This window comes from Gobio gobio (genome assembly GCF_949357685.1).
Source record: "Gobio gobio genome assembly, chromosome: 8".
Lineage (NCBI taxonomy): Eukaryota > Metazoa > Chordata > Actinopteri > Cypriniformes > Gobionidae > Gobio > Gobio gobio.
In genome coordinates, this window is record NC_137114.1 from 12,724,682 (window position 1) to 12,751,092 (window position 26,411).

A 26,411-nucleotide genomic window follows, 5' to 3' on the forward strand; every position below is an offset into this window, starting at 1 on the left:
ATTTTCAAAAACCCTACTACGAAGGCGGCCGAATGATGAGGAGGCTTTTTTGATACGGGTGTGGATTTCCATATCAAGGGAGCAGCAAGAGGACAGAGTTGAACCGAGGTAGGTGAACTGATCTACATTTTTAAGTGGAATGCCGTTTATATGGAAGCTGGGGGGTGAAGAGGTTTGAGAGAAGATTTGGGAAATAACTTCAGTTTTTTTATGTTAACCTGAAGACCAAAGAATTGGTGGAGACAGGTTATTGTGTTGAGGGCGTGCTGCATGGATTCGGGACTATGTGCTAGAATAGCGCAGTCATCAGCATATTTTAGTTCACCTATGCAGCAGGATTTGGTCTTTGTGTAGGCCTGCAACCTCCGGATGTTAAAGAGGCTTCCATCAAGGCGGTATTCAAGGAGAACACCGTCCTTGTGTCCTAACGCACAATGAAAAAGGTGCGTGACGGCAGAGAGAAGGAGGTTAAAAAGGACTGGAGCCAAGACACAGCCCTGCTTCACCCCAACATTTACATCAAAGAACTCTGACTGAAGTTCTCCTGTGGTGACTCTGGCTTGCATCCCATTGTGCAGCTGCTGTAGAATGGTGAGGAACTTGGGTGGTACCCCAAGTTTGGAAAGTTGTTTCCAGAGCATCTCACGGTTGATAGTGTCAAATGCATTACTGAGGTCAATGAAGGCTATGTAAAGGTCTGTGCGCTGCTCTCTGCTTTTTTCTAGCAACTGCCTTAAGACAAAAATCATGTCAGTGGTGGATCTAGTCTTCCGGAAGCCACATTGCGTTTCCGGGAGTGCAGCTTCTGAGATGTACTTAACTAGCCTATTGAGCATGATTTTTGCCAGAACTTTCCCTGCAATGGAGAGGAGGGAGATTCCACGGCTGTTGCCACACACAGCTCTGTCCCCTTTTTGTTTATAGATGACCACGATATCGGCATCCTTCCAGTCTTGTGGGAGGGTCTCAAATTCCCAAATATGACAGATGAGGAGGTGCAGGCGGCGTGTAAGGAGGTACCCTCCATGTTTGAAGACCTCTGCTGGAATGCCATCCGGTCCAGCACTTTTATTGTTTTTAAGACTCACAATGGCTTGGCGTGTCTCCAGAAACTGAGGGGGATTGTTGAGGTGTGTGACTAGTGATAGGTCGGGGATGTTATCCAGGATAGAAATGTCAACAGGGTTATTGAGGTTGAGGAGAGTCTCAAAGTGGTTTGCCCAGCGGGTGAGGATCTCATGGCGGTCCTTGAGGAGCGTCGAGCCATCAGCTGAACGAACTGGAGCAATCGCTCTCTTCCTGGGGCCGTAGAGAGTTTTGATGGCATCATAGAAGCCCTGTGAGTTGTTGCAGTCTGCCATACGCTGTATCTCTTCTGCCTTCTTCACCCACCAAGTGTCCTCCATGATCCGGAGGGCACACTGGGTTGCAGATCTCGCTGCATTAAAGGTGGCTTTCAAGGTAGGAGATCCAGGGCAGGACAGGAGAGATTTATGGGCATCATGTTTTATTTTGAGGAGTAGGGCTGAACGATTTTGGAAAAAAATCTAATTGCGATTTTTTTAACCAATATTGCGATTGCGATTTAATATGCGATTATTTTTTAAACTCTTTATCTTCTGTATTATTCAACAATACATCATTGTATAGTAATAGTGGAAATCTTTAATTGGTACCTCACAATCCGATTCCGATTCTGGGAGTCACGATCCGATTAAAAAACAATTCTTGAACTTTTTCCTTTTTAAGTTTTTAATAAATTAATAAGATTAATATTAATAATTAATATGTTTTTTATTATGATATATGTAATTATAATCTTTTTAAAATAACTACACATTATAACATTTTAATTAAAACAATTGCATGTTAATCATTTTAAATATATATAAACTAATATAGCTGCAAAACTTAAAGTAGTAAATCATAAAGAGAAACAAAAAAACATATTACAAGCAATGAACAAAGAGTGCTTTCAGTATTTAAGAGTGTCTGAACTGTGAGTGATTTTTCTCTTTCTCAGCTTTACTGTTGTTTGATTATTAATGATGACATCATCATAGACAGCGGGAGACCTGCATTCACACTAATGCACAGATCTCTTCTGAAATATAAGATGTTTTTGCCCTGTCTGTTTAATTCATTAAGACATTACTGATGGTGTTTACATTAATTTTGCGTCATAAAAGCATTTTGATACGCGCACAGACGCGTACGTGCTCGCGAGCGCTCTTCACAAAGCGCCGCGTGAGCATTTGAAATGGAAAGCCTTCTGTCAGTGAGTTTATAACGACATGAATGAAGCCTTCGTTGAGCATTTGTAAGGAAAATACCGGCGGGTGAGAACACACACTGAAAAGGCCTGTACACACCGGGACGAATATCGCACGCGCTTATCGCCAGCGTTTTTCGTGACGTTTTTCGGCGCGTCTTGAGTGTTCACACCCAAGCGATTTCCACTGGCGATGCGCTGAGTGAACATGCACATTCAGTAGATACGCTCCCGGTACACAAGGTGGTGCTGCGGCACTTTACGCTTCTGACACTTGCTTGTCACACAGAAGAAGAGGAGAGACAGTATTTACGTGCTTGCCAAAACCACAGATATATTATGTCTATGGCAAAACCATTCACACACTTTTTGCTAACTGCCAAGCAGCATTAGCAGCTCATCTTCTTCTTTGTCTACTTACTACTTCTTCGTCGTATCAATGTGTGCTCGGCAAGACCGATTTTGTGCTTGAGCGCCACCAAGTCGTGTTTTACTGTCACTTCAGCAGCTCCAGGCACGTGAACAATCTCATCTCATTGGTCGGCCAATTTTTAACGCGCCGCGTCAAAATAAAAAAACGAACCCGAGGCGTTTTTTTTTAAATGACGCTTTTAGGCCTGGCGTTTTACGCGTTGGTGTGAACACTCACATTGGCGCCTATTGTTTAGTCACGAGGCGTTAAACGTCGGCGATAAACGCGCGCGAAAATCGTCCCGGTGTGAACAGGCCTTAAGCGTGACATCAAGCAAAGTTTCTCACAGCGCTTATCCTGTGCAAAGAAGCCTGCGAATGTCATTGCAATTCGCGCCGTCAACCTTTCCGAACGTTATGAAATATTATTTTATGGTTCGTGCGTGATTGTGTGTGTGTGCGTGTGTGTGTGAGAGAGAGAGATATAATAGAAGCAATCAGAATACGGGTGTTTCTAAAACACACGCAGCGCCACCGCGCACCTGTAGTTAAATCTAAGCTCGGAATCGATCCAGAATCATTGGAGAGATGATAGTAGCCTATAGTATGAACAACACAATATTACATAGATCAAACACAAACACTTTTTTTTTTTTCCTTTTAGGCCAGGCAAATGATATGTGTAACGTGCCAAGTTGATGCTTCTTCTGCAGACTTTACTCTTGCGTGTCACGTGACCAGACAGTAATCGCAGCCTTTGCGGTTAGGAAATCGCGTTATATCATATCGCGATATTATCGCAAATGCAATTAATCGTTCAGCCCTATTGAGGAGTGTCTGTATCTCAGCCGAATTGCTGTCAAACCAGTCCTGATGATGTTTCCTCGGCTGGCCCAATGCCTCTGAAGCTGCACTGTGGATGGCTTGGCGCAGCGTTGGCCAGTCAGCTGATTCCTCCGGGATCTCTTTGAGGTTATCAGCGAGGAGCTGTCGAAGGAGGTCTCGTGAAGTGGGGCTACTGAGTGCTGAGCAATTGATTTTTTGTTTTGGAGCTGTCCTCTGACCACGGGGTCTAATACTCATGAGTATTAGTCCAACACTCTGCTCCGCGCATGACTCGAGTGCAGAGGACATCTTTCCGGTCATTTTGACGGACGTTTACGTAATCAAGGAGGTGCCAATGTTTTGAGCGTGGGTGCTGCCAGGTGGTTTTGAATCTGTTCTTCATCTGAAATATGGTGTTGGTGATGACCAGTTGGTGTTCTGCACAGAGAGAAAGGAGCCGGAGGCCGTTGTCATTCATCTTCCCAACACCGTGCCGGCCGATTACCTTATCCCATACCAGATGCTCTATGCCCACTCTGGCATTAAAATCTCCCATGAGAATGAGTTTGTCTGTGGCTGGAGTTTTTCTTTTGGCAGAGTCGAGGGCAAGGTAAAAGTCCTCTTTGGTGTTAGACTCGGCAGCAAGCGTTGGTGCATAGGCACTAATGAGGGTGGCAAAGCATCCTTTTGCAAGGGGGATGCGCCAGGTCATCAGCCTCTCATTGATGCTGACAGGGAATTCAGGGATAAACTGCAGCAGTTTGGACTTCACTGCAAAACCAACTCCATGGGTCCGGCGAGTGCCTTCGGGGACCCCTTTCCAGAAGAAAGTGTACCCTGCACCAACCTCCATCAGGGAGTCCTCTCCATGAAGTCTGGTCTCACTGAGGGCTGCAACGTCGATGTCGTACCTTGCTAGCTCTAAGGCCACAAGTGCTGTTCTACGATGAGGCTTGTCAGGTGTCTCAGCCATGTCCAACAAGGTGCGGACATTCCATGAAGCAATACTCAGGTGTCTATTTCTTTCTTTCGTTTTTCGACCGCATGTTGGGATGCTCCGGCGGTTGCGGTATACCGCCCAGAGTGTATGGCGCAGACATTCTTTGAACCACCTTTTCCAGGTCCTTCCCCATCTCAGGGGTGAGCAGCGTGGAACTGCTCAGTCGCAATGGAAGCTGCCGAGGCAATGTGCTGCTCCATCCCACAATTGCAACGACCATCACTCCATTGCCGCCTGTGTGCATATTTTGGCTAGACACTCCTAGCCACATCCTTGGCCTGTGCCTACCACCATTCCACATCGCCACAGGACCTTTGGGGGGGGGGGGGGGAAGCAAGAAGCTTGCACATAGGTAAGGATTAAGGTGAAGGTGCAGGTGTGCATTCCACACTCCCACCATCTTGGCTCCTTCCAGAAGGATCTCCGGTGGCATGAGAGAACCCATGGCGACCTTCGTCTGAAAGGAGTTGCAGGGGTCTGCCGGTAGCCCGGCCTGCTGGGTTCCGCCTATGCCTGTCCCCAAAGGCAGATTTGTAATCAGGGTTTACTCCCCTAGCCACTGTACCCCTCCGGGTTTACCCACGTGGCGGTGGGGCTGCCTTCTTCAGATTTTTCCACCATTTTGGTGGTTCTCTCACACCCACCATTTTCCGGCGACTCCATCGTTGAGGCGTTTGGGATCACTCTTTGTCTGGCCTCTACCCTTTGACCTGTTCGGCATGGGTGGCCCTACCAGGAGTACAAGACTCCCGCCGACATAGCTCTAGGGGTCACGGAGACACGCAAAGTGCCCCACCACGTTAAGGTGGTGATCCGTCGGGACACACACACACACACACAAACACACACACACACACACACACACACACACACAAACACACACACACACACACACACACACACACACACACACACACACACACACACACACACACACACACACACACACACACACACACACACACACACACACACACACACACACACACACACACACACACACACACACACACACACACACACAGAGAGAGAAATGTTGAATTAAATAAAAAAAAACTATTATTATTTATTTATTTATACAAATTAGTGTCATTTTTCAGATTAGAACCTCGTGCCCACCCAAACCCCTGCTGCCGTCGCCAAAATCTCACTCTGAACTCAGTTCAAAACTTGAGAGCCCTGCTTATTATATGTGTAACTTACCGTGATTCAGGATGAGACAAAAACACGGTTTGGAAAATGGATTCATGTCTCACTCATTATATAAATTTAGTACATTTTGAGCACAAGAATAAGTTATAGGCTGCTTTAAAACCAATAAGAAAAATGTATTGATAATCAGATCAAATGTCCTGAAACTTAGTGGATAGGCCTGTGGACCTACACCAAACTGTAAATATAATGAGAATATGAAAGCAGTATTGAGAATTTAAGACAATGTTTTTTAACTATTATTATTAAAAGGAAAATGTAAATGTTGACGTTTCAGACGTCACGCCCACGGACCGTTGGTCTGCAACGGTCTGAAATTTAGTCTCAGAAGAATAATATTGAGTTTAAATAGCATTTCAGTATGTTGGCTTTCTCTAGCCAACATAATGAGGTCTACAAGTTGCAAAAGTCAGCCATAGACCGTAAAAAAGTCAGCACGATGTATTTGATATTCATGAGCTAGTACTTTCTCCATCCCTCAGATGGCAGTAGCGAAGCTCAGGCAGCGTGAGTGAAGAAGAGCTGGAAGGCGGTACTGATTTTGAGACGCATGGAAAGGAGGGCTAGAAAGTTGAAAAAGCGGAATATAAATAAAGTACTGTAAACAGACATATAACAGTGAAGCAAGCTTTCTGTATTGAATAGATTCAATCTGTACGCCGGATTACTGCGTGACGTGATGGCGCTCCCGTGAGCAGATATCTGCAGGATGCAAAGTGAAATAGACATTGTCCCACTGTCTGTACATACTCCAAAATACAGCCGATGAGTTTTATCTGAAAGAAAATGAGTCTGGCGCTGCACGAGCTGTTAGTCTGCTGCCGAGGACTTGAAAATGAGAAAGCCACAGAGAGGAAGGTGTGTGAAAGATCGTTTCTTATGCATAAATCAATGACCTGATGATTCACCTCAACTTCAGCTAAATTATTTTATTATCAGTCAGTAAACATCAGCTTTAAATCGAGACATTCAATTTCTGATTATGAATTGAGGAAGGAATTTGAATGCTAGGAGGCAGATTTAAACGGACTAATCATTATAAGATATTAATAAGACATTTATTTTGTAAGTATGCAATACCTGTCCATGTTATAAAGCTGAGGTACTTTCAGAAACCCTGGATGATCTTAAGGATCAATATTTGACAATGATACCCTTAGAAATTTAGATTTAACTTGTATATGTGTATGTTTTCTTGATATTTAGAGGACAGTAATTTCATATCTCAGAATGCTGAAATTTACCCCACATTTTTATGTATAATATTTATTTTTGTCGTTATCTGATAATGTTGTGCTCTATCATAATGACTTTTGATGTCTATGGTACACTGCTTGTTTTGGCAATGTTAAACAATAATCAAATTAAAAATATATCCTGCTTATCAGTGACTAGACTAAATTAATCAAAATAGATAACAAAAGAAATAAACAATTTTCAGTCATTTTGACTTAAAGCCGACTCCTAAAACTTCAGAAATTTAAAACACGTTCATCATATAGGTGTTTTCAAGTCATTAAATATAGCAAACATTTTAAATTTTTCTATTTAAAGGCACAATATGTAAGATTTTTGGATTAAAGTATTTTTTTGTTGACTTGTGTACTTATCCCATATGTTTCCAAGAATGTTTAAATCCAGAGAAATAAGCAATTTTAACCAGGTCTGTGCATCACCTATCAATGACATCATACCCGCATTACACTCGATTTCTGGTTTTATTTTAAAGACGCTTTAATATACAGTATTATGTGTTTTATTAGATGTGAGCAACTGTTTGGAGACATTCATTGACAGAAAATGAATCATTGTTATACAGCTCAACACAGTTAGACTTATTGTTTAAATCCGGTTTTCTTGATTTACCGCAAGTACCATGTTTTACCATGCCTAACATCGATCTACTGCAGTGTGCAACAAGTGTACCACAACAAGAGTAGCATAATAACATAACTTACACACTAAAATGTATCTAATATGTTAAAACAGCGCTGCATAAGCCCACATACACATGAGCAGAAGAAGCTCGTCTGCGGCAGAATAAAAGCTCCACGAAATCAAGGCGTCATCAAGCTACGCCTTTGTTTTGAATAAGCGACCTCCAGCGGCGAAAAATTACATATTGTTGCTTTAACTAAATAGAGCTGAATAATGCCACTATTACCTTCTGTAGAGCTGCTTTATAGTTGAATTGAATTAGTTTCCTAATTAATGAACTTTGCAACATGAAATCAACACTAAGCTGAATAAAAAACTTCAGCTGAAATTTAAGTCATTTAGTTATAGGCGAATTTTGCAAATTCAGACTGTGAGGTTTCTTTGAAACAATCTGTATTTTCTAAATTGATATAGAAATAAAACTTGACTGATGTTTTTGTTTTGCTTTTTTCCAGAAAGAGGTGGATCGCTTCAGGAGACTCATCCGTTCGCCAGACACGGTGGAGGAACTCGATCGTACGTCGGGATGCAAAGTCTCCAAAGGCTCCAAGCAGCTCACCTGGGATGCTGTTTTCCGGTCTATTCTGTTTTTCTTTTTCCATTCTGCCCATTGTCATTCTATGATGCAAGCTGGCAGTGCGCTCATACTGATTTTTCCTTACAGATTTTTACAAAAGTTTCTTCAGAAAGAGACAGAACTTCTACAGTCAGGAAAAGCCAATGTTTCCGCCACCACGCAAGCAAACCGGCAGAAAAAGATGCAGGAAATTAGCAGCCTAATGAAGTATTTCATCAGATGCGCCAACCAACGTAATGTCTGAGCTACTAATATTCCAGTTGCTGTTTGTGACAGTGCAAGAGAGTTTGCTCTGTATCCGTTGTAGATATCAATGTGGTGTTTTTTTTTACTGTACATTAGATACACACTGCAAAAAATGCTTTTCTTACTTAGTATTTTCGTCTTGTTTTCAGTCCAAATATCTAAAAAATCTTACATTAAGAAGCATTTACTAGACAAGCAAAAGTTTTTGGCTTGTTTTGGGGGAAAATAACTCAAAATTAAGTGAGTTTTTGCTTAAAATAAGCAAAATAATCTGCCAATGGGGTAAGCAAAATAATCTTGTTTTCTGTTTGAATTAAGATTATTTTGCCTACCCCATTGGCAGATTATTTTGCTAATTTTAAGCAAAAACTTAATTTTGAGTTATTTTCCCCCAAAACAAGACAATCATTTTTATTTGGCTAGTAAATGCTTCTTGTTTTGAGAATTTTTAGATGTTTGGACCAGAAACAAGACAAAAATACTAAGTAAGAAAAGGGATTTTTTTGCAGTGCATGTAGTAAATCCATTACAGGAAATCACACTTCTGTTCTGCAGGTGGTCCAAAGTTAAAATGTGCTGAGCTGCTGTCTCATGTGGTGGAGGTCTTACAGAGTCCGTTCAGCTGTGCGGCGTACGGCGAGGACTACAGCAGCCTTCTGCTCAAGAACATCCTGTCTGTCCGTAAATACTGGTGTGAGATGAGCCAGCAGCAGTGGCACAGTGAGTGCAAGACCAGTGTACCGTCCACATTTGTGTGTATTTTTACATTTTCTTTATGTGAATTTTCATTTTTGGGTGAACTTCCCTTTGACATTTTTCCTGAGTTTCTTGTTTTGAACTCTAAAACATTAAAGAGTACATAACACACACAGTTTCTGCCAGTCTCATGTTAATCTTGAATACCTATTACCTAGTATTGCATCCTTCATTTCTCCGAAGAGTCTTAGTTTTATCATATTTATAAAAGACAGATACGTAGTACAGACTCTTTCCGAAAACAGCCAAATTGGTGGAGGTGTGCAGTGGGCGGAGCTAAAGAGACACACACACACACACACACACACACACACACACACACACACACACACACACACACACACACACACACACACACACACACACACACACACACACACACACACACACACACACACACACACACACACACACACACACACACACACACACACACACACACACACACACACACACACACACACATGTTGGGTTTTCATGTTTTATGGGGACTTTCCATAGGCGTAATGGTTTTTATACCGTACATACTGTATATTCTATCCCCCTACACTGCCCCTGCCCCTAAACCTACCCATCACACACACACACACACACACACACACACACACACACACACACACACACACACACACACACACACACACACACACACACACACACACACACACACACACACACACACACACACACACACACACACTGCCCCTGCCCCTAAACCTACCCATCACAGGAGACATTCTGCATTTTTACGTTTTCAAAAAACATCACTTAGTCTGATTTATAAGATGTTTTCCTCATGGGGACCTAAAAATGTCCCCACAAGGCGAGGATTTCGGATATTGCCATCTTTTTGTCCCCATAACGTAGGGATTACCAGTCTACTCTCTCACACACACACACACACACACACACACACACACACACACACACACACACGTTTGTTTTTGTGAAATGTGAGGACATTCCATAGGCATAATGGTAAAATTACCGTACAAACCGTATTTTCTATCCCCTTACACTGCACCTGCCCCTAAACCTACCCATCACACACACACACACACACACACACACACACACACACACACACACACACACACACACACACACACACACACACACACACACACACACACACACACACACACACACACACACACACACACACACACACACACACACACACACTGCCCCTGCCCCTAAACCTACCCATCACACACACACACACACACACACTGCCCCTGCCCCTAAACCTACCCATCACACACACACACACACACACACACTGCCCCTGCCCCTAAACCTAAACCTACCCATCACACACACACACACACACACACACACACACACACACACACACACACACACACACACACACACACACACACACACACACACACACACACACACACACACACACACACTGCCCCTGCCCCTAAACCTACCCATCACACACACACACACACACACACACACACACACACACACACACACACACTGCCCCTGCCCCTAAACCTACCCATCACACACACACACACACACACACACACACACTGCCCCTACCCCTAAACCTAGCCCTCACAGGAGACTGTGCAGTTCACTTTCTGTGAAAAAAACCTTATTCTGTGTGATTTATAAGCATTTTGAAAAGTGAGGACATGGGGAACGTCCTCATATTTCACCCTCTTTTTGTAATACCTATGTCATACCCATGTCATTATACACATTTGTGTCCTGATATTTCACAAAAACATGCCCACACACACACACACACACACAAAATACATCATGGCATTATCCCTGGATAACTTTCGATTCACTATAAGTTTGTATTGTTGACATTATATGTACTTGCGCGCCGATCGCCATCAAAGCACAGACATTTGATGCAGTTTCACTCGCCGCCTGTGGTTTCGACTCGTGACCGGGAACAAACACACACACTTGCAGAACTTTTTTTTTTCGAAACTTGTTTGAATCGTGAAGGAGTGTATTTGGCACAGAAATACTCATTCCAACTCGTTTTTGGAAATTTTGGCCATGTTTAGCATGAGAATCAACTCTTTAACAGTGTAAATAAGCCAGAATGCATGAAATGGCATTAGACCCCCCCCCTTTAAAATAACAGTGTTTATTTTGCGATAATGACGTGCATTATCCATACTTGTTTTTTTTGCTAATAATGTTCCATTTTATTTAGTTAATAATGTTAATCAGCACTGCTGTTGTTGTTTTGTTTGTTGTGCAGGTCTGTTGGATCTGTACTGTGGGCTGTTCAACAGGGGATCCAAGTCAATCAACAGAGTCCAAGTGAGTCGCATCATCTTCACGGTTGTTTGGGGCTGTTGTGTCCAAACGGAGGGATTATCCCACACTCTCTTCAACTTCTTCCTGAAGGCTCTGAGCAACACCAGGTATCATTTAATGCATGCCAAATGTGTTTTTTTTCCCTAATAAAAAAATCATATATGCTTAAAGGGTTAGTTCACCCAAAAATGAAAATTCTGTCATTAATTACTCACCCTCATGTCGTTCGACACCCGTCAGACCTCCGTTCATCTTCAGAACACAAATGAAGATATTTTAGTTGAAATCTGATGGCTCTGAAAGGCCTCCATTGGCACAATGGCACTTTACACTCTCAAGACCCTTAAAAGGCACTAAAGACGTCGTTACAAAGTTCATCTCACTACAGTGGTTCTAAAATAACTTTATGAATCGGCGAGAATAGTTTTTGTGCGCAAAAAAAACCCCTAAATAATGACTTATATAGTGATGACGATTTCAAAACACGGCCTCATGAAGCTTCGAAGCGTTATGAATCAGTGAGTCGAATCATGATTCGGATCGCGTGTCAAACCGCCAAACTGCTGAAATTTGGCGATTCAAACTGCTGATTCGACTCACTGATTCATAACACTTCGAAGCTTCATGAGGCCGTGTTTTGAAATCGTCATCACTATGTAAGTCGTTATTTTGGGTTTTTTTGCGCACAAAAACTATTGTCGCCGATTCATAAAGTTATTGTAGAACCACTGTAGTGAGATGGACTTTGTAACGACGTCTTTAGTACCTTTTAAAGGTCTTGAGAGTGAACCGTGCATTGTGTCAATGGAGGCCTTTCAGAGCCATCAGATTTCAACTAAAATATCTTCATTTCTGTTCCGAAGATGAACGGAGGTGTCGAACGACATGAGGGTAAGTAATTAATGACAGAATTTTCATTTTTGGGTGAACTAACCCTTTAAAGGATTAGTTCACTTTTAAATAAACTTTTGCTGATAATTGTCTCACCCCCATGTCATCCAAGATGTCCATGTCTTTCTTTCTAAAGTCGAAAAGAAAGTAAGTTTTTTGATGAAAACATTCCAGGATTGTTCTCCATATAATGGACTTCAATGGGCCCCAAACGGTTCAAGGCCCAAATGACAGTTTCATTGCAGCTTCAAAGGGCTTTAAACGATACCAGATGATGAATTAGGGTCTTATCTAGCGAAACGATCGGTTTCTGCGAGAAACAGAGCAGTATTTATGCTATTATTTTACCTCCTATCACACGAACGTGATCCTCTCTGAGCTCCGCCATAACTTCCGCTAAGTGAGGTCAGAATACGAGCCTGGTCATAGATGTATACGTAGATGCCTCATTAGCGCTTGCACGGATCAGTAGAATGAGGCATCTACGATCGATATATCTATGACCACGCTCGTATTTTGACCTCACTTAGCGGAAGTTACCTTGAACCGTTTGGGGCCCATTGAAGTCCATTATATGGAGAACAATCCTGGAATGTTTTCATCAAAAAAACGTAATTTCTTTTCGACTTTAGAAAGAAAGACATGGCCATCTTGGATGACATGGGGGTGAGTAAATTATCAGCAAAAGTTTATCTAAAAGTGAACAAATCCTTTAACTTGTGTTGTGATGTTCTTCCTCAGGGCAGAAAGACAGCTGATGGTTCTGGAGAACCTGGTATCTGCAGTGAACGTGTTTCTGCGCTCAGTGCTTCTGTCCTGCAGGAAGAGGGTGTGTGCTCTGGGGGAGGAGGTTCTGTCCGCTATGCTGTATGTTTATACTCAGATGAGACCCAGCCCAGTGCTGAAAGAGGAGCTTGTGAAGTTTTTCCACCTCCAGCTTTGCGTTCATCACCCCAAAGGGGCAAAGACTTTAGAGACAGGTAATGATAAAACAGTTATTTAAAATGCACTACATTTGAGTATTTTTGCTCTTGCAGTTGTTTAATCAAACACACCATTGTAACTTGCAATAAAAAAAAAAATAGTGTGACAATTCTGTTAAAGACCTTTTTAAAAACAATGTATGATAAACAGGTATTTCAAGAATGAACACACCAATCATATATTTATGTACAAATATTTTTTTAAAAGTAATTAAAAGGGTTATGAAATGGACAATCAAAATGTTCTTGATAGATTTTTCGCTATAATAAAAACATACTGCAACTTTAGAACTCTAGAATATAAATTTCTCTTTTCTATCCTTCTGAAACCGCCGGATATGAAATTGGGCTTGACACGCCCCTTAAAGGGTTAGTTCACCCAAAAGTTATTCTTTCAGACGAATACAATCAGAGTAATTTTGGATTTTGTACTCCAAAAAGGTGCATCCATCCATCATAAACGTACTCCACATGGCTCCGTGGGGTTAATAAAAGCCTTCTGAAGTGAAACCATGCGTTTGTGTGAGAAAAATATCCATATTTATCACTTTATAAACTACTATCAATCACTGGCTTCCGGTAATGGCCGTACACATGTCTATTTCTGGCGGAAGAGTGACCTCTGACCTGACACATGATGTTTTGATAAATGCGGATGCGTAGAGCAATACAAAAAAACGGTCACTAATTAGAAGTGTAAAACGAGAATCTATAACGAGGTCACTTATTGGCCAGAACTTGACTCATGTATGGACGTAAGAGCAATACTGCTGTTGGATAAAGATTTCCTGTAAGACCATCAAACTCAAACATTGTTCTGTCAGTGGATGTAAAGAAACTGCACCTCCAAAAACTTTGCATAGCCTTCCTAAAAATCCAAGCATTACAAACACATGGCTGAAGTTTGGATTCATTTTTAATACGGTGCCTGAGCGACTGAAAGATAAAGTTTTAATTTGCTCTTCACATTTCACAATGGACTACTTTGTGAATTATTCTCAACATGCTGCCTTTTTAAAAAAATATATTTTATTGAAAGATACAGCAGTGCCAAGCATTATGTCCTCGGCGGCAATGCAGTTAAGTACACATATTTTTAATCTCACTGTGTCACTGGACTGCGCTAAAGCAAACATTCCAGATTTCCAGATAAAAATGTGTCCATTTGTACAAGCGCTTGGAGTATATCAGAAATAAAATGAGGCATCTGTTTACTGTTGGGAGCTATGAAGTTAGCCAGTCACAGCAACGGCTGTTTTTCTTTCGTTTCGTTTGAGGCAAAGCCCTGAAATTGAGTGTGCAGAGGATGGAAAATGCAAAAACTAATCTTGAGAAACATATTATAAAAATCTGAAGTGGCATTTCATGACCCCTTTAATACTTTTATTCAGCATTAAATTGATGTAACGTTACAGTAAAGATTTATACATTGTTACAGAAATGTCAAATAAATGCTAAATAAATATTCATCAAAAAATCCTCACAAAATGTATCATGCGTTCCACAAAATATTAAACAGCACAGCTGTTTTCAACATTGATAATAATAAAAATGTTTCTTGAGCAACATATTAGAATGATTTTTTTTAAGGATCACGTGACACTGTAGACTGGAGTAATTCAGCGTTGCAATCACAGGAATAAATGACATTATATTAAAATAGAAAACAGTTTATTAAGTAAAAATATTTCACAATATTACTGTTTTATTGCATTTTTTATTACATAAAAGCAGCTTTGGCAAACTTTTTTCAAATGGTTCAACACTGTTCCTTCCTTGGAGCACTTTTGATAGATACTGACCAAGGCAGACCGGGAACACCCCACAAGAGCAGCAGTTTTGGAGATGAACAATTTGGCCCTTGTCAAACTCGCTCAAATCCTTACGCTTGCCCATTTTCCTGCTTCTAACACATCAACTTTGAGGACAAAATGTTCACTTGCTGCCTAATATATCCCACCCACTAACAGGTGCCGTGATGAAGAGATAATCAGTGTTAATCACTTCACCTGTCAGTGATCATAATGTTATGCCTGCTTAGTGTATATTTAATGAAGTCTTTACCATGACACCTTGCTTGTACAGGTGCCCATGCAGGAGACTGGGTCAGATGGCAGGGTGAGCTCTGCACCCTCTATGATGCCCTCGTCAGTGAGATCAGTCAGATCGGCAGCAGAGGGAAATATGCCACTGGCTCTCGTCCTATTGCTGTGAAAGAAAATCTCATTGAACTGACAGCTGATGTCTGCCACCAGGTGATACATGGATATTTTAATGCTGTTGCTGCTCAATTATCATTATTCCCTTTGTTAATATTAATTAGATACTTTGAAGTACGATGCAGATATGATGATATATTAAAGGGTTAGTTCACCCAAAAATGAAAATTCTGTCATTAATTACTCACCCTCATGTCGTTTGACACCCGTCAGACCTCCGTTCATCTTCAGAACACAAATGAAGATATTTTAGTTGAAATCTGATGGCTCTGAAAGGCCTCCATTGGCTCAATGGCACTTTACACTCTCAAGACCCTTAAAAGGCACTAAAGACGTCGTTACAAAGTCCATCTCACTACAGTGGCTCTACAATAACTTTATGGAGTGACGAGAATAGTTTTTGTGCGCAAAAAAACCCTGAATAACGACTTATATCATGATGACCGATTTCAAAACACTGCATCATGAAGCTTCGAAGCGTTATGAATCAGTGAGTCGATTCAGCGGTTTGAATCGCCAAAGTCACGTGATTTCAGCAGTTTGGCGGCTTGACACGCGATCCGAATCATGATTCGACTCACTGACTCATAACGCTTTGAAACTTCATGATGCATTATTTTGAAATCGGTCATCACTATATAAGTCGTTATTTAGGTTTTTTTGTGCACAAAAACTATTCTCGTCGCTTTATAGTTATTGTAGAGCCACTGTAGTGAGATGGACTTTGTAACGACGTCTTTAGTGCCTTTTAAAGGTCTTGAGAGTGAACCGTGCATTGTGCCAATGGAGGCCTTTCAGAGCCATCAGATTTCAACTAAAATATCTTCATTTGTGTTCTGAAGATGAACGAAGGTCTGACGGGTGTCGAACGACATGAGGGTGAGTAATTAATGACAGAATTTTCATTTTTGGCTGAACTAACCCTTTAATGTGTTAAGGGTTCATAGTATTACCATCATAACTGTACCATGATACGTACCAGTACTTTTTTAAAATAACAGCATATTGTTGATTTCGAATTGCTTACAGTATTCACGAATGTGCCATGTTTCTCTAGTTGTTCAGTCAAAGCACTCATGTTCAGGAAGTGACGTCATCAGTCTGTCGGGATACTCAGCGGGACAGTCCGCAGAGCTGCAAACGCAGACGAATCGAGCAACCGCTGACAAATTGGGAGGTGATACGATCCAAACTTCAGCCCCACCACAGCGACTTCGACATTATACCCTGGTACAGTTTTATTTGAGAATTAAAGCACAAATAATCCTTAATTAAAACATTTTTAAATCTTAAGTCCTTTCAGCATTGATTGAAGGAAGATCATTTTGCCAGTATTACAATTTGCTATTGACCATATCCAGTTAAAATCATATAAGAATGTCATAATTTTGACGTAAACTGTTAAATATATATATAATTTAACATTTAACATAATTTAGCGTCTTTAATTTGCAAGTAACGTAGTCAGTAGATCACACATGCAGAACTTTCCAGTTGCTTTTTTGTCAAATTTTGACGTAAACTGTTAAATATATATATATCATTTAACATTTAAAGGGTTAGTTCACCCAAAAATGAAAATTCTGTCATTAATTACTTACCCTCATGTCGTTCGACACCCGTCAGACCTCCGTTCATCTTCAGAACACAAATGAAGATATTTTAGTTGAAATCTGATGGCTCTGAAAGGCCTCCATTGGCACAATGCACTTTACACTCTCAAGACCCTTAAAGACGTCGTTACAAAGTCCATCTCACTACAGTGGTTCTAAAATAACTTTATGAATTGGCGACAATAGTTTTTGTGCGCAAAAAAACCCTAAATAACGACTTACATAGTGATGATGATTTCAAAACAAGGCCTCATGAAGCTTCGAAGCGTCGATTCAGCGGTTTGAATCGCCAAATTTCAGCAGTTTGGCGGTTTGACACGCGATCCAAATCATGATTCGGCTCACTGATTCATAACGCTTCGAAGCTTCATGATGCCTTGTTTTGAAATCGTCATCACTATATAAGTCGTTATTTAGGGTTTTTTTTGCGCACAAAAACTATTCTCGTCACTCCATAAAGTTATTGTAGAGCCACTGTAGTGAGATGGACTTTGTAACGACGTCTTTAGTACCTTTTAAGGGTCTTGAGAGTGTAAAGTGCCATTGTGCCAATGGAGGCCTTTCAGAGCCATCAGATTTCAACTAAAATATCTTAATTTCTGTTCCGAAGATGAACGGAGATCTTACGGGTGTCGAACGACATGAGGGTAAGTAATTAATGACAGAATTTTCATTTTTGGGTGAACTAACCCTTTAACATAATTTAGCGTCTTTAATTTGCACGTAGTCAGTAGATCACACATGCAGAACTTTCCAGTCCCATCTGCGCTTTTTTGGAATTGCGCTCTCACGCTAATTTGCCCTCTTTAGTAAATCTGGTCCCTAGCATCTTAATATTGTTTGTTTGCAGTGTAGCAACTCTTTATGTCCATTGACAGGTTACAGGTCACAGCCGCTCTGATATCCAAATACCCCTCCATCCTGCCGGCTGATGATCTTGTTCCTCTGCTGGGGCTGCTCTGCCAGCTTCAGGGTAAACAACAGCGTCAGGGCGAGAGGGGACCGTACGTCCTGCGCTGCCTGAGGGAGGTGGCGCTCTGCCATGCCAAGAGCTCCGTGAACTCCTCGGCTCACACAGCTGAGCTGGGCCGTCTGTGGGCCAGAGTTTGGGCTCTGGCTCTGCGTGGAGTCAGCTCAGACCAGACCGGCAGTTTGTGCCTGGAACTGTTGCGCACAATAGTGCAAGAATCTCTGGTGCCTGTTGACAGAGAGTTCTGGAAAGTCTTCTCTGGTGCTGTTTGCAAGCCCTCTCTGTGAGTTTCTTTGCACAGTGTTCAGCATTACAAGCTTAAGGCCTGGACACACCGGGACGAATATCACGCAAATTTATCGGCAGCGTTTTTCGTGACGTTTTCCGGCGCGTCTTGAGTGTTCACACCCAAGCGATTTTCACTGGCGATGCACCGAGTGAACATGCACATTCAGTAGATGCGCTCCCGGTACACAAGGTGGTGCTGCGGCACTTTACGCTTCTGACACTCGCTTGTCACACAGAAGGAGAAGAGAGACAGTATTTACGTGCTTGCCAAAACCATAGACATATTATGTCTATGGCCAAAACCATTCACACACACTTTTTGTTAACTGGCAAGCAGCATTAGCAGCTCATCTTCTTCTTTGTCTACTTACTACTTCTTTGTCGTATCAATGTGTGCTCGGCAAGACCGTTTTGTGCTTGAGCGCCACCAAGTTGTGTTTTACTGTCATTTCAGCAGCTCCAGGCACGTGAACAAAAGAGCCGATCTCATTGGTCGGCCAGTTTTTAACGTGCTGCATCAAAATAAAAAAACTAACCAGAGGCATTATTTTAAAAATGACGCTTTTACGCCTGGCGTTTTGCGCGTCGGTGTGCACACTCACATTGGCGCCCATTGTTTAGTCACGAGGCGTTAAACGTAGGCGATAAACGCGCGGGAAAATCGTCCTGGTGTGAACAGGCCTTTAGCTTGAGTTTCTTATTCCATGAGTTTAAATGCAACTTAATCTCTTATGCGGAAAATAATTTGCTGTCATATCTGTTTATAAAAAAGAAATCATTTACAGTAATATACTGAAGGATATAGTATATTATTGTGACTTTTTTGGCAGTGTCATTTTATGTTTATAAATATATGCATCATTACATTGAGTTTTGTTTACAACAAATAAATCAGTAAAAAAGTTTTTGATTATAAATTATATTCCATAGGAATAGGTTTATAAATGTATCATTTTCAACCCATGTTTCCTAAATGATTACAAATCACTTTAACAATTTCAACAATTAACATTGGTGAAAAGTTTAAATGAGCAGAACTTTCGAAAAACAATTTAATACATCACTACTTCTGCTACATTTGCCCCATACACTTGCCTCATTATAAGTGCATTACTGTCAATCATTTTTAGTTTGTTTATCCAAACTCAAGGATGTCAAAATTATTTTCTCCAGGAGTAACATGCAATAGATGTTGTTGATAGAGCTTCTATTTGCATTTAACTTGGAATATTCATTTAATGTTTCAAAACTCTCAGTAATGTTCACTTCGTATTGTTTCTCCTTAGCGATGGCACCCTCAGCTTGGCTCAGGCCTTGTTGAAGTGCTCCGTCCCTAAAAGTGTTCACAGTCTTGACGTCATCAGTGGAGTGCTGATGGAGGCGGGTGGAGAGCCGCCCACTCTGAGAGACTCCATCATCAGCTGGCTGGTCATGAACGAGCACAATGAGGAGAAGGAGGAGAACTGCAAACCTCACCTCATTATCACCAGGTCCAGCATCTCTAGATCACCAGTTAGCATAGCATAGTGGCGAGTTTCGCATGGGAAAGCACCTTCAAAAATGTAGTTTAGTGATTAGTCATTTTATTCCATTTCTCTAATTCTAGTTGGATGCCACTAGTGGTGCAGAAAGATCACATTTCACCTTTGAATTCCAAAAAATATTTTTTGTGTTTGTAGGGATTTTCCATTGAACCTCATTCCTAGAATTCTTGTGTCTTTGACATTGAAGGACAGCAGGGCCGGACTAACGTTTCTGATGGGCAGCCTGAAGCCAGAGAGGTGAGTGTGTTGCACTCACAGACAGACCCGCTGTAACAAAAGTGGCTATTCTACAAAATCTTCACCTCCTGGAAAATTGGTGCAACATATCTGTAATAAAAATGGAAGTTGCTGTAATCAGGGAAGCCACTGAGGCTCTTTTTCCGCATGTGGTGTAAGGATTTTCTTTTTAATTCATTAGTACAAACATCTTATGATTTTCTTAAACATTTTTAAATATCTTTTTTAAAACTTTTAAATATACTTATATTATGTACTTTTAAAATTGTATGTAGGTAAATAATTAGTAACACTTTACTACAAGTTTAATTTAGTTAACCATAGTTAATTACTCTAGTTAACATGAACTAAGAATGAACAATACAGCATTTATTAATTTTAATGTTAATTTCAGCATTTAATAATACATTATTACAATCAAAAGTTGTATTTGTTAACATCAATGCAATGTGATCTAACATTAGCAATGAACAACTCTATTTTATTAAGTAACATAACTTTAATTGATTACATTAATAAAACATGAATTAATTCTGTAGAAAAATGATTGTTCATTGTTAGTTCATGTTAGTTAATACATTAACTAATGTTAACAAATGAGACCTTATTGTAAAGTGTTACCAAATAATGTTTTTACAAAGTCATGAATTATTCATTCTTAAATAACATAAAAAGGGTACATAACACGCACAGTTTCTGCCAGTCTCATGTTAATCTTGAGTACCTATAGAGTAGGACTGCATCCTTGATATCTTCGAAGAGTCTTTAGTTTTTATCATATTTATTAAAGACAAATACGCTGTACCGATTCTTTCCGAAAACAGCCGAGATCATGGAGGCGTGCAGTGGGCGGAGCTAAAGAGTCATGAGCACACACACACACACACACACACACACACGAGAAATACATCATGGCATTATCCCTGGATAACTTTCGATTCACTATATGTTTGTGTTGTTGCAAAACACAGACATTTGAAGTTTCACTCACCGCCTGCGGTTTCGACTCGTGACCGGGACCAAACAAACACACTTGCAGAACTCCTTTGCTGCTCCGGAAAAACAAACTGTATCCACTGTTTCCTGCATCCAACATGTTATCTTTCCCTCACAACCAGAAACACACTTCTTTAGTGACATTGTTGATTTCCTGGTCTAAAACACTGCCGGCGGCTCCTGTAACCGAGCGAAGCTCATTGATGAGAAGTGCCCATACAAGCAATCCCACCCTTTATGAAGTTATACAGGGCCATACTCAAGAAAAACTTTCAGAAACTTGTGCAAATCCTGACGGAGTGTATTTGGAACAGAAATACTCCGTCATACGTCCAACAAGTGTTTGGGGAGTCACACCACATTACATTTTACAACCTGAACAAACCCAAAATATTGGGTTAGTAAAAAGCATACATATCAGAGAAGATGTGTGTTCAAGTCAGTGTACAGATGCATAACATTTGTAATGTATTTTTGAATAAATTAGGACAAAAAAACAAACGTCATGTCATTGACCTATTTATAGAAATTGTGCTGCAAGTCACTTTGGGTAACAGTGTGGATAACACAGGATAACAGTGTCCAAGTAACGTTTTCCAAATACAAAAATGTTAATTCAGTTTTCAACTGATTCTTATTCATTATTTCAATTTGAGATTTTAGATACTTAAAGTCGGCATGAAACGGAAGATTGTTTTTTCTTCCCTATTGTGATGTATATCTGGGTGAATTGCTTCTCGAACAAGAACAAATGTGGGGCGCGAATTGATTGGGTGGTTGTGGTTTGCTATTGGTGGATGTCGTGCGAGTGACAGTTTGCCCCGCCCTCAGGTCAGTAAACACGTCATCAGAGAAGAGATGTTGCTGCAAGAGGGAGGGGAAGTTATTTTGATTAAAGATTACGAGGGAACATGCATTTAAAAGAAAAGATGCGCATGGATAAATCATTTATAATAAATACTGCAATCCATTTAAAAAAATGGTGAATACTGATTTCATGGTGATTTTAAAAAAGTCGTTAAGAATTGTTTCTAATGTCTAATAGTATTAATGGTTATGTCTGATATTATGTCTTTGTGTCCTATACAGTTTCTCTTCCCAGAGTTCTTCCTTGACTGAGGGAAAAGACACTTTTGGGGAGGTTGAGAGTCTCTTCCTGCAGTTCAGTTTTGATGACACACCTCCCAGTACTGAAGTTACAGTTGATAGAGACAGTGTTTACTCAGAGAAACCACAGTTCACGGTGATTCAAGCTCTCAGAAGCAAACTAGACCACAGTCTCCTGTCTGTCGCTGAGCAGCTCTTTAACTGCTACTCCCCGGATGTAAGTATTGTAGGCTGAGTTATAGAATATGAATGTCAAAAGCTCTGGTACTTTGGTAGCATGTCGATAACAACATTGTCAAAAAAGTACAAATATATATTTTTTTAAGTACCGTTATACTATAATAGACTAATTTTGCGTCACAAATGACAAAACTGAGGGCTGAAACGAATCAATAAAGATTTGATTCACACTGTGTAAAATATGAAATCTTTATTGCAGTTCGATCTGATTTGTGGTGTCTTCATTTATGTCATGCAAAATGTTGCCTTCACTCACTCCACAGAGTTCCAACACTCCTCACGAGTGTGTGCTGCGCTGTGTTTCGCTGCTCACTGGAGTTCTGGCTGCTTACGTGTGCATCGGACTCCTCACAGAAGAACAGGCCTGTCACTCTCCCCTCTTCCTAAAAGCCAAGGTGGGATTTTCCATCCATGACATCCATTTATTTTCATCAATATTGTTTTAAAGAGGTCATGACATGAGAAATCATATTTGCCTTGATCTTTTGACATATAAAAGGTATTTGTACCTTGTTTGTTCACAGCTTAAAACATCCTCCTCATTATAAACAAAGCATTTATGTTATCAAGCTCCAAAAATGGCTTGTTTTGATATTGCAGGATCTGTGACGTCACACGATACATTTGCATATGCCTGCCTCCAGAGCAAGACATCAACGAATAGTTTAACACCATAGGCCACGGCCACTTATGTTCAGTCGCTTAACGGCGGACATTTACCTACACTGGATGTGAGTGTCGTGTCATGTCTAAAACAAACAGAAGCCATTATAATCAGTGACGCTGTCTACACTGATACGGTATACAGATGTGCGTTCAGTTTCTGATGTATCCACATGCTTGAGTCTGTCAACAACAGGACAAATGAAGAGTTAAAGAATGCTTTTGACCTGTTGATTTTATTTTAATGGCTTCCCGAATCGCGATGGAGGTTTGTTCGGAGCATTTGATTGCAGATCGTTTTGTAAATGAGGCACAATGGAGAGTTCGCACATTTTTTTTTGTTGTTGAAAGGTTAAGGAGTCTTGGCTCTGACAGCAGTAAGTAAACAATTTAATGTAAATTACGGTTTTATGGATGATGTGTTCTAAACGTACTCAATTGCAATAGCGAGTGGGTGTTGATACTGTTTCCTATACAGTGACGTTAGCCAATTATAACAGTGGTCATTTACTGACAAGCCTTAAAGGGATAGTTCACCCAAAAATGAAAATTCTGTCATTAATGACTGACCCTCATGTTGTTGGACACCCGTCAGACCTCCGTTCATCTTCAGAACACAAATGAAGATATTTTAGTTGAAATCTGATGGCTCTGAAAGGCCTCCATTGGCACAATGGCACTTTACACTCTCAAGACCCTTAAAAGGTACTAAAGACGTCGTTACAAAGTCCATCTCACTACAGTGGCTCTACAATAACTTTATGAAGCGACGAGAATAGGTTTTGTGCGCAAAAAAAACCCTAAATAACCACTTACATTGCAACACTGCATCATGAAGCTTCGAAGCGTTTTGAATCAGTGAGTCGAATCATGATTCGGATCGCGTGTCAAACCACCAAACTGCTGAAATCACGTGACTTTGGCGATTCAAATCGCTGAATCGACTCACTGATTCATAACGCTTCGAAGCTTCATGATGCAGTGTTTTGAAATCGGTCATCACTATATAAGTCGTTATTTAGGGTTTTTTTGTGCACAAAAACTATTCTCGTCGCTTCATAAAGTTATTGTAGAACCACTGTAGTGAGATGGACTTTGTAACGACGTCTTTAGTGCCTTTTAAGGGTCTTGAGAGTGTAAAGTGCCATTGTGCCAATGGAGGCAACTAAAATATCTTCATTTCTGTTCTGAAGATGAACGGAGGTCTTACGGGTGTCGAATGACAAGAGGGTAGGTAATTAATGACAGAATTTTCAACTAACCCTCTAAAGGAGCTGCCCATTATATACTGATCATTTCAGACAAAGGTTGAAAACATTATTTGTTTTTCTGTTCATATATTTTTTGTGCAAGAGACTTTAACATTATAATTGAACCTCAAGGAAAATATTAAAATAATAAATAATCCATGTCATGACCCCTTTAAATGTACTTAATTTAAAATATATAATTGCTATAATTACTCATTTTATTCCCAGAAATTTGAAACAATAATAATATATACATATAATAAATAATATATACATAAATAAATATAATCCATTTAATGGGATAGTTCATATAAATTTTTTAATTTTGCCATAATTTACTCTCCATCAAGTTGTTCCAAACCTGTATGAATTTCTTTCTTGTTTTGAACGCAAAAGAAGATATTTTGAGGAATGTGGGTTACCAAACAGTTGATCGGCCCCATTGATTTCTATATTATGGGAAAATAATACTATGGCTGTAAAGGGGGCCCATAAGCTCTTCGCTTACCCACATTCTACAAAATATCTTCTTTTGTTCACTGTTATACATTAGGGCAGATGTGTGTACTAGGGCACTATTACGCATGAGTACAGAATCTCCTGATAAAAACACAGGCGAAGAAGACGCAATAAACCAAGCGATCGTATGTAAGCAGATGCATATGTAAAATAACATTATCATCAAACATCATATAAATCAAAACTGCCTAATGTTACTGAATGAAATGTGGACCCAGGACGAGCTATAGGACTGTGAAGCATTGGGGGTGTTGATGGACTCTACCTAGTCCATCTGTGTTTGATCATCATTCTGAATCTGATCTGGATGTAGTCTTTGACAAAAACGTGATTTTCTCAACTTTTTGTTCAAAATGTTGCTTTTTTATGAAACTTACCCATATTTAAGTGTTGATAAAAAGGAATGCATGAAGCTAGAATAAAACAGTTTTAAAGCAGAGGGTCTTCTCTTTGTTTTGATATATTTCATGCTCAGATATTCATACAATAAAATATTCTGTGGGCCGTAAAATTTTTGTGAAAATGATCAAAAACCTTGGCGGTGGCTGGCGACTTTAAAAAAAAAATGCTGGTGGGGAAATAGTTAATTATTTTATTCAAATGCATGTAAACAACTCATTACTCTAGACCCTGGTAATGAATGACCTTTCCCTTCTTTTGTAGGCATTGGTTCAGGAATTTAGTCATTACTTATCAACGGCAAAGAGCAGATTGGCTGAGAATGTTACCATCACATCAATTCAGTCAGTGATGCTGTTGTGCTCTGATAGTATCAGTAGAAGAGAAAAGGTAAGCTGCAGTAAATCACCAAATACAAGGTATGACTGTTATTTCTGATAAATATGTTCTTGTTCAATATTTATAATTTTGTATTTTACAAATACTGAATTAAGTTATCAAATTATGCATAATTTTTTTTTAAAGTGCCCCTATTATGGATTTTTGGAAAATGACCTTGCATGTAGTGTGTAACAGTTCTAAGTGAATGAAAACATCCTGCAAAGTTTTACATTTGAAAGTGCACCGTATAAAGTTATTGTCTCTCAAAAGTAAGAGTCGACTCTGAGTCAATTAAATGAATTGTTTTTTAAACGAGTCCTAAGCCGTTTCGTTGTGCATCAAGACGAAACATTAGCATATTGCCCGTCCACTTATTGCGCGAGCAGAGACACCAGGAAAACCTTGAACCCCCTCAAACACTGCAGCGGATACTGGATGGCATCATGTCAAGAAGCTCTACAATGTGTTTATTGTGTTTCATATTGTGTTGGTCTCTGGCTAACTCGCGTTATTACTGCTTACTGAAATACTTCTGCTCATCATCTGTGGGCCACTATTACCTAAAACTGA

At 40.3% G+C, this 26,411-nt stretch overlaps 1 protein-coding gene across 1 annotated transcript in view; it reads left to right on the plus strand.

Annotated features, from left to right (window-relative positions):
- Positions 1–6,273: 6,273 nt before the first annotated feature.
- atm (ATM serine/threonine kinase) overlaps positions 6,274–26,411 on the plus strand; it is an 86,593-nt gene continuing 66,455 nt past the window's right edge. Inside the window, exons 1-14 of the mRNA XM_079823511.1 lie at positions 6,274–6,578; positions 8,114–8,235; positions 8,323–8,468; positions 9,037–9,201; positions 11,483–11,648; positions 13,174–13,412; positions 15,501–15,670; positions 16,692–16,864; positions 18,126–18,500; positions 19,792–19,995; positions 20,185–20,286; positions 22,372–22,606; positions 22,893–23,024; positions 25,725–25,850. Of these exons, the coding sequence (XP_079679637.1) occupies positions 6,507–6,578; positions 8,114–8,235; positions 8,323–8,468; positions 9,037–9,201; positions 11,483–11,648; positions 13,174–13,412; positions 15,501–15,670; positions 16,692–16,864; positions 18,126–18,500; positions 19,792–19,995; positions 20,185–20,286; positions 22,372–22,606; positions 22,893–23,024; positions 25,725–25,850 (2,427 nt within the window). The 5' untranslated portion in view covers positions 6,274–6,506. The remainder of the gene's footprint in view (positions 6,579–8,113; positions 8,236–8,322; positions 8,469–9,036; positions 9,202–11,482; positions 11,649–13,173; positions 13,413–15,500; positions 15,671–16,691; positions 16,865–18,125; positions 18,501–19,791; positions 19,996–20,184; positions 20,287–22,371; positions 22,607–22,892; positions 23,025–25,724; positions 25,851–26,411) is intronic.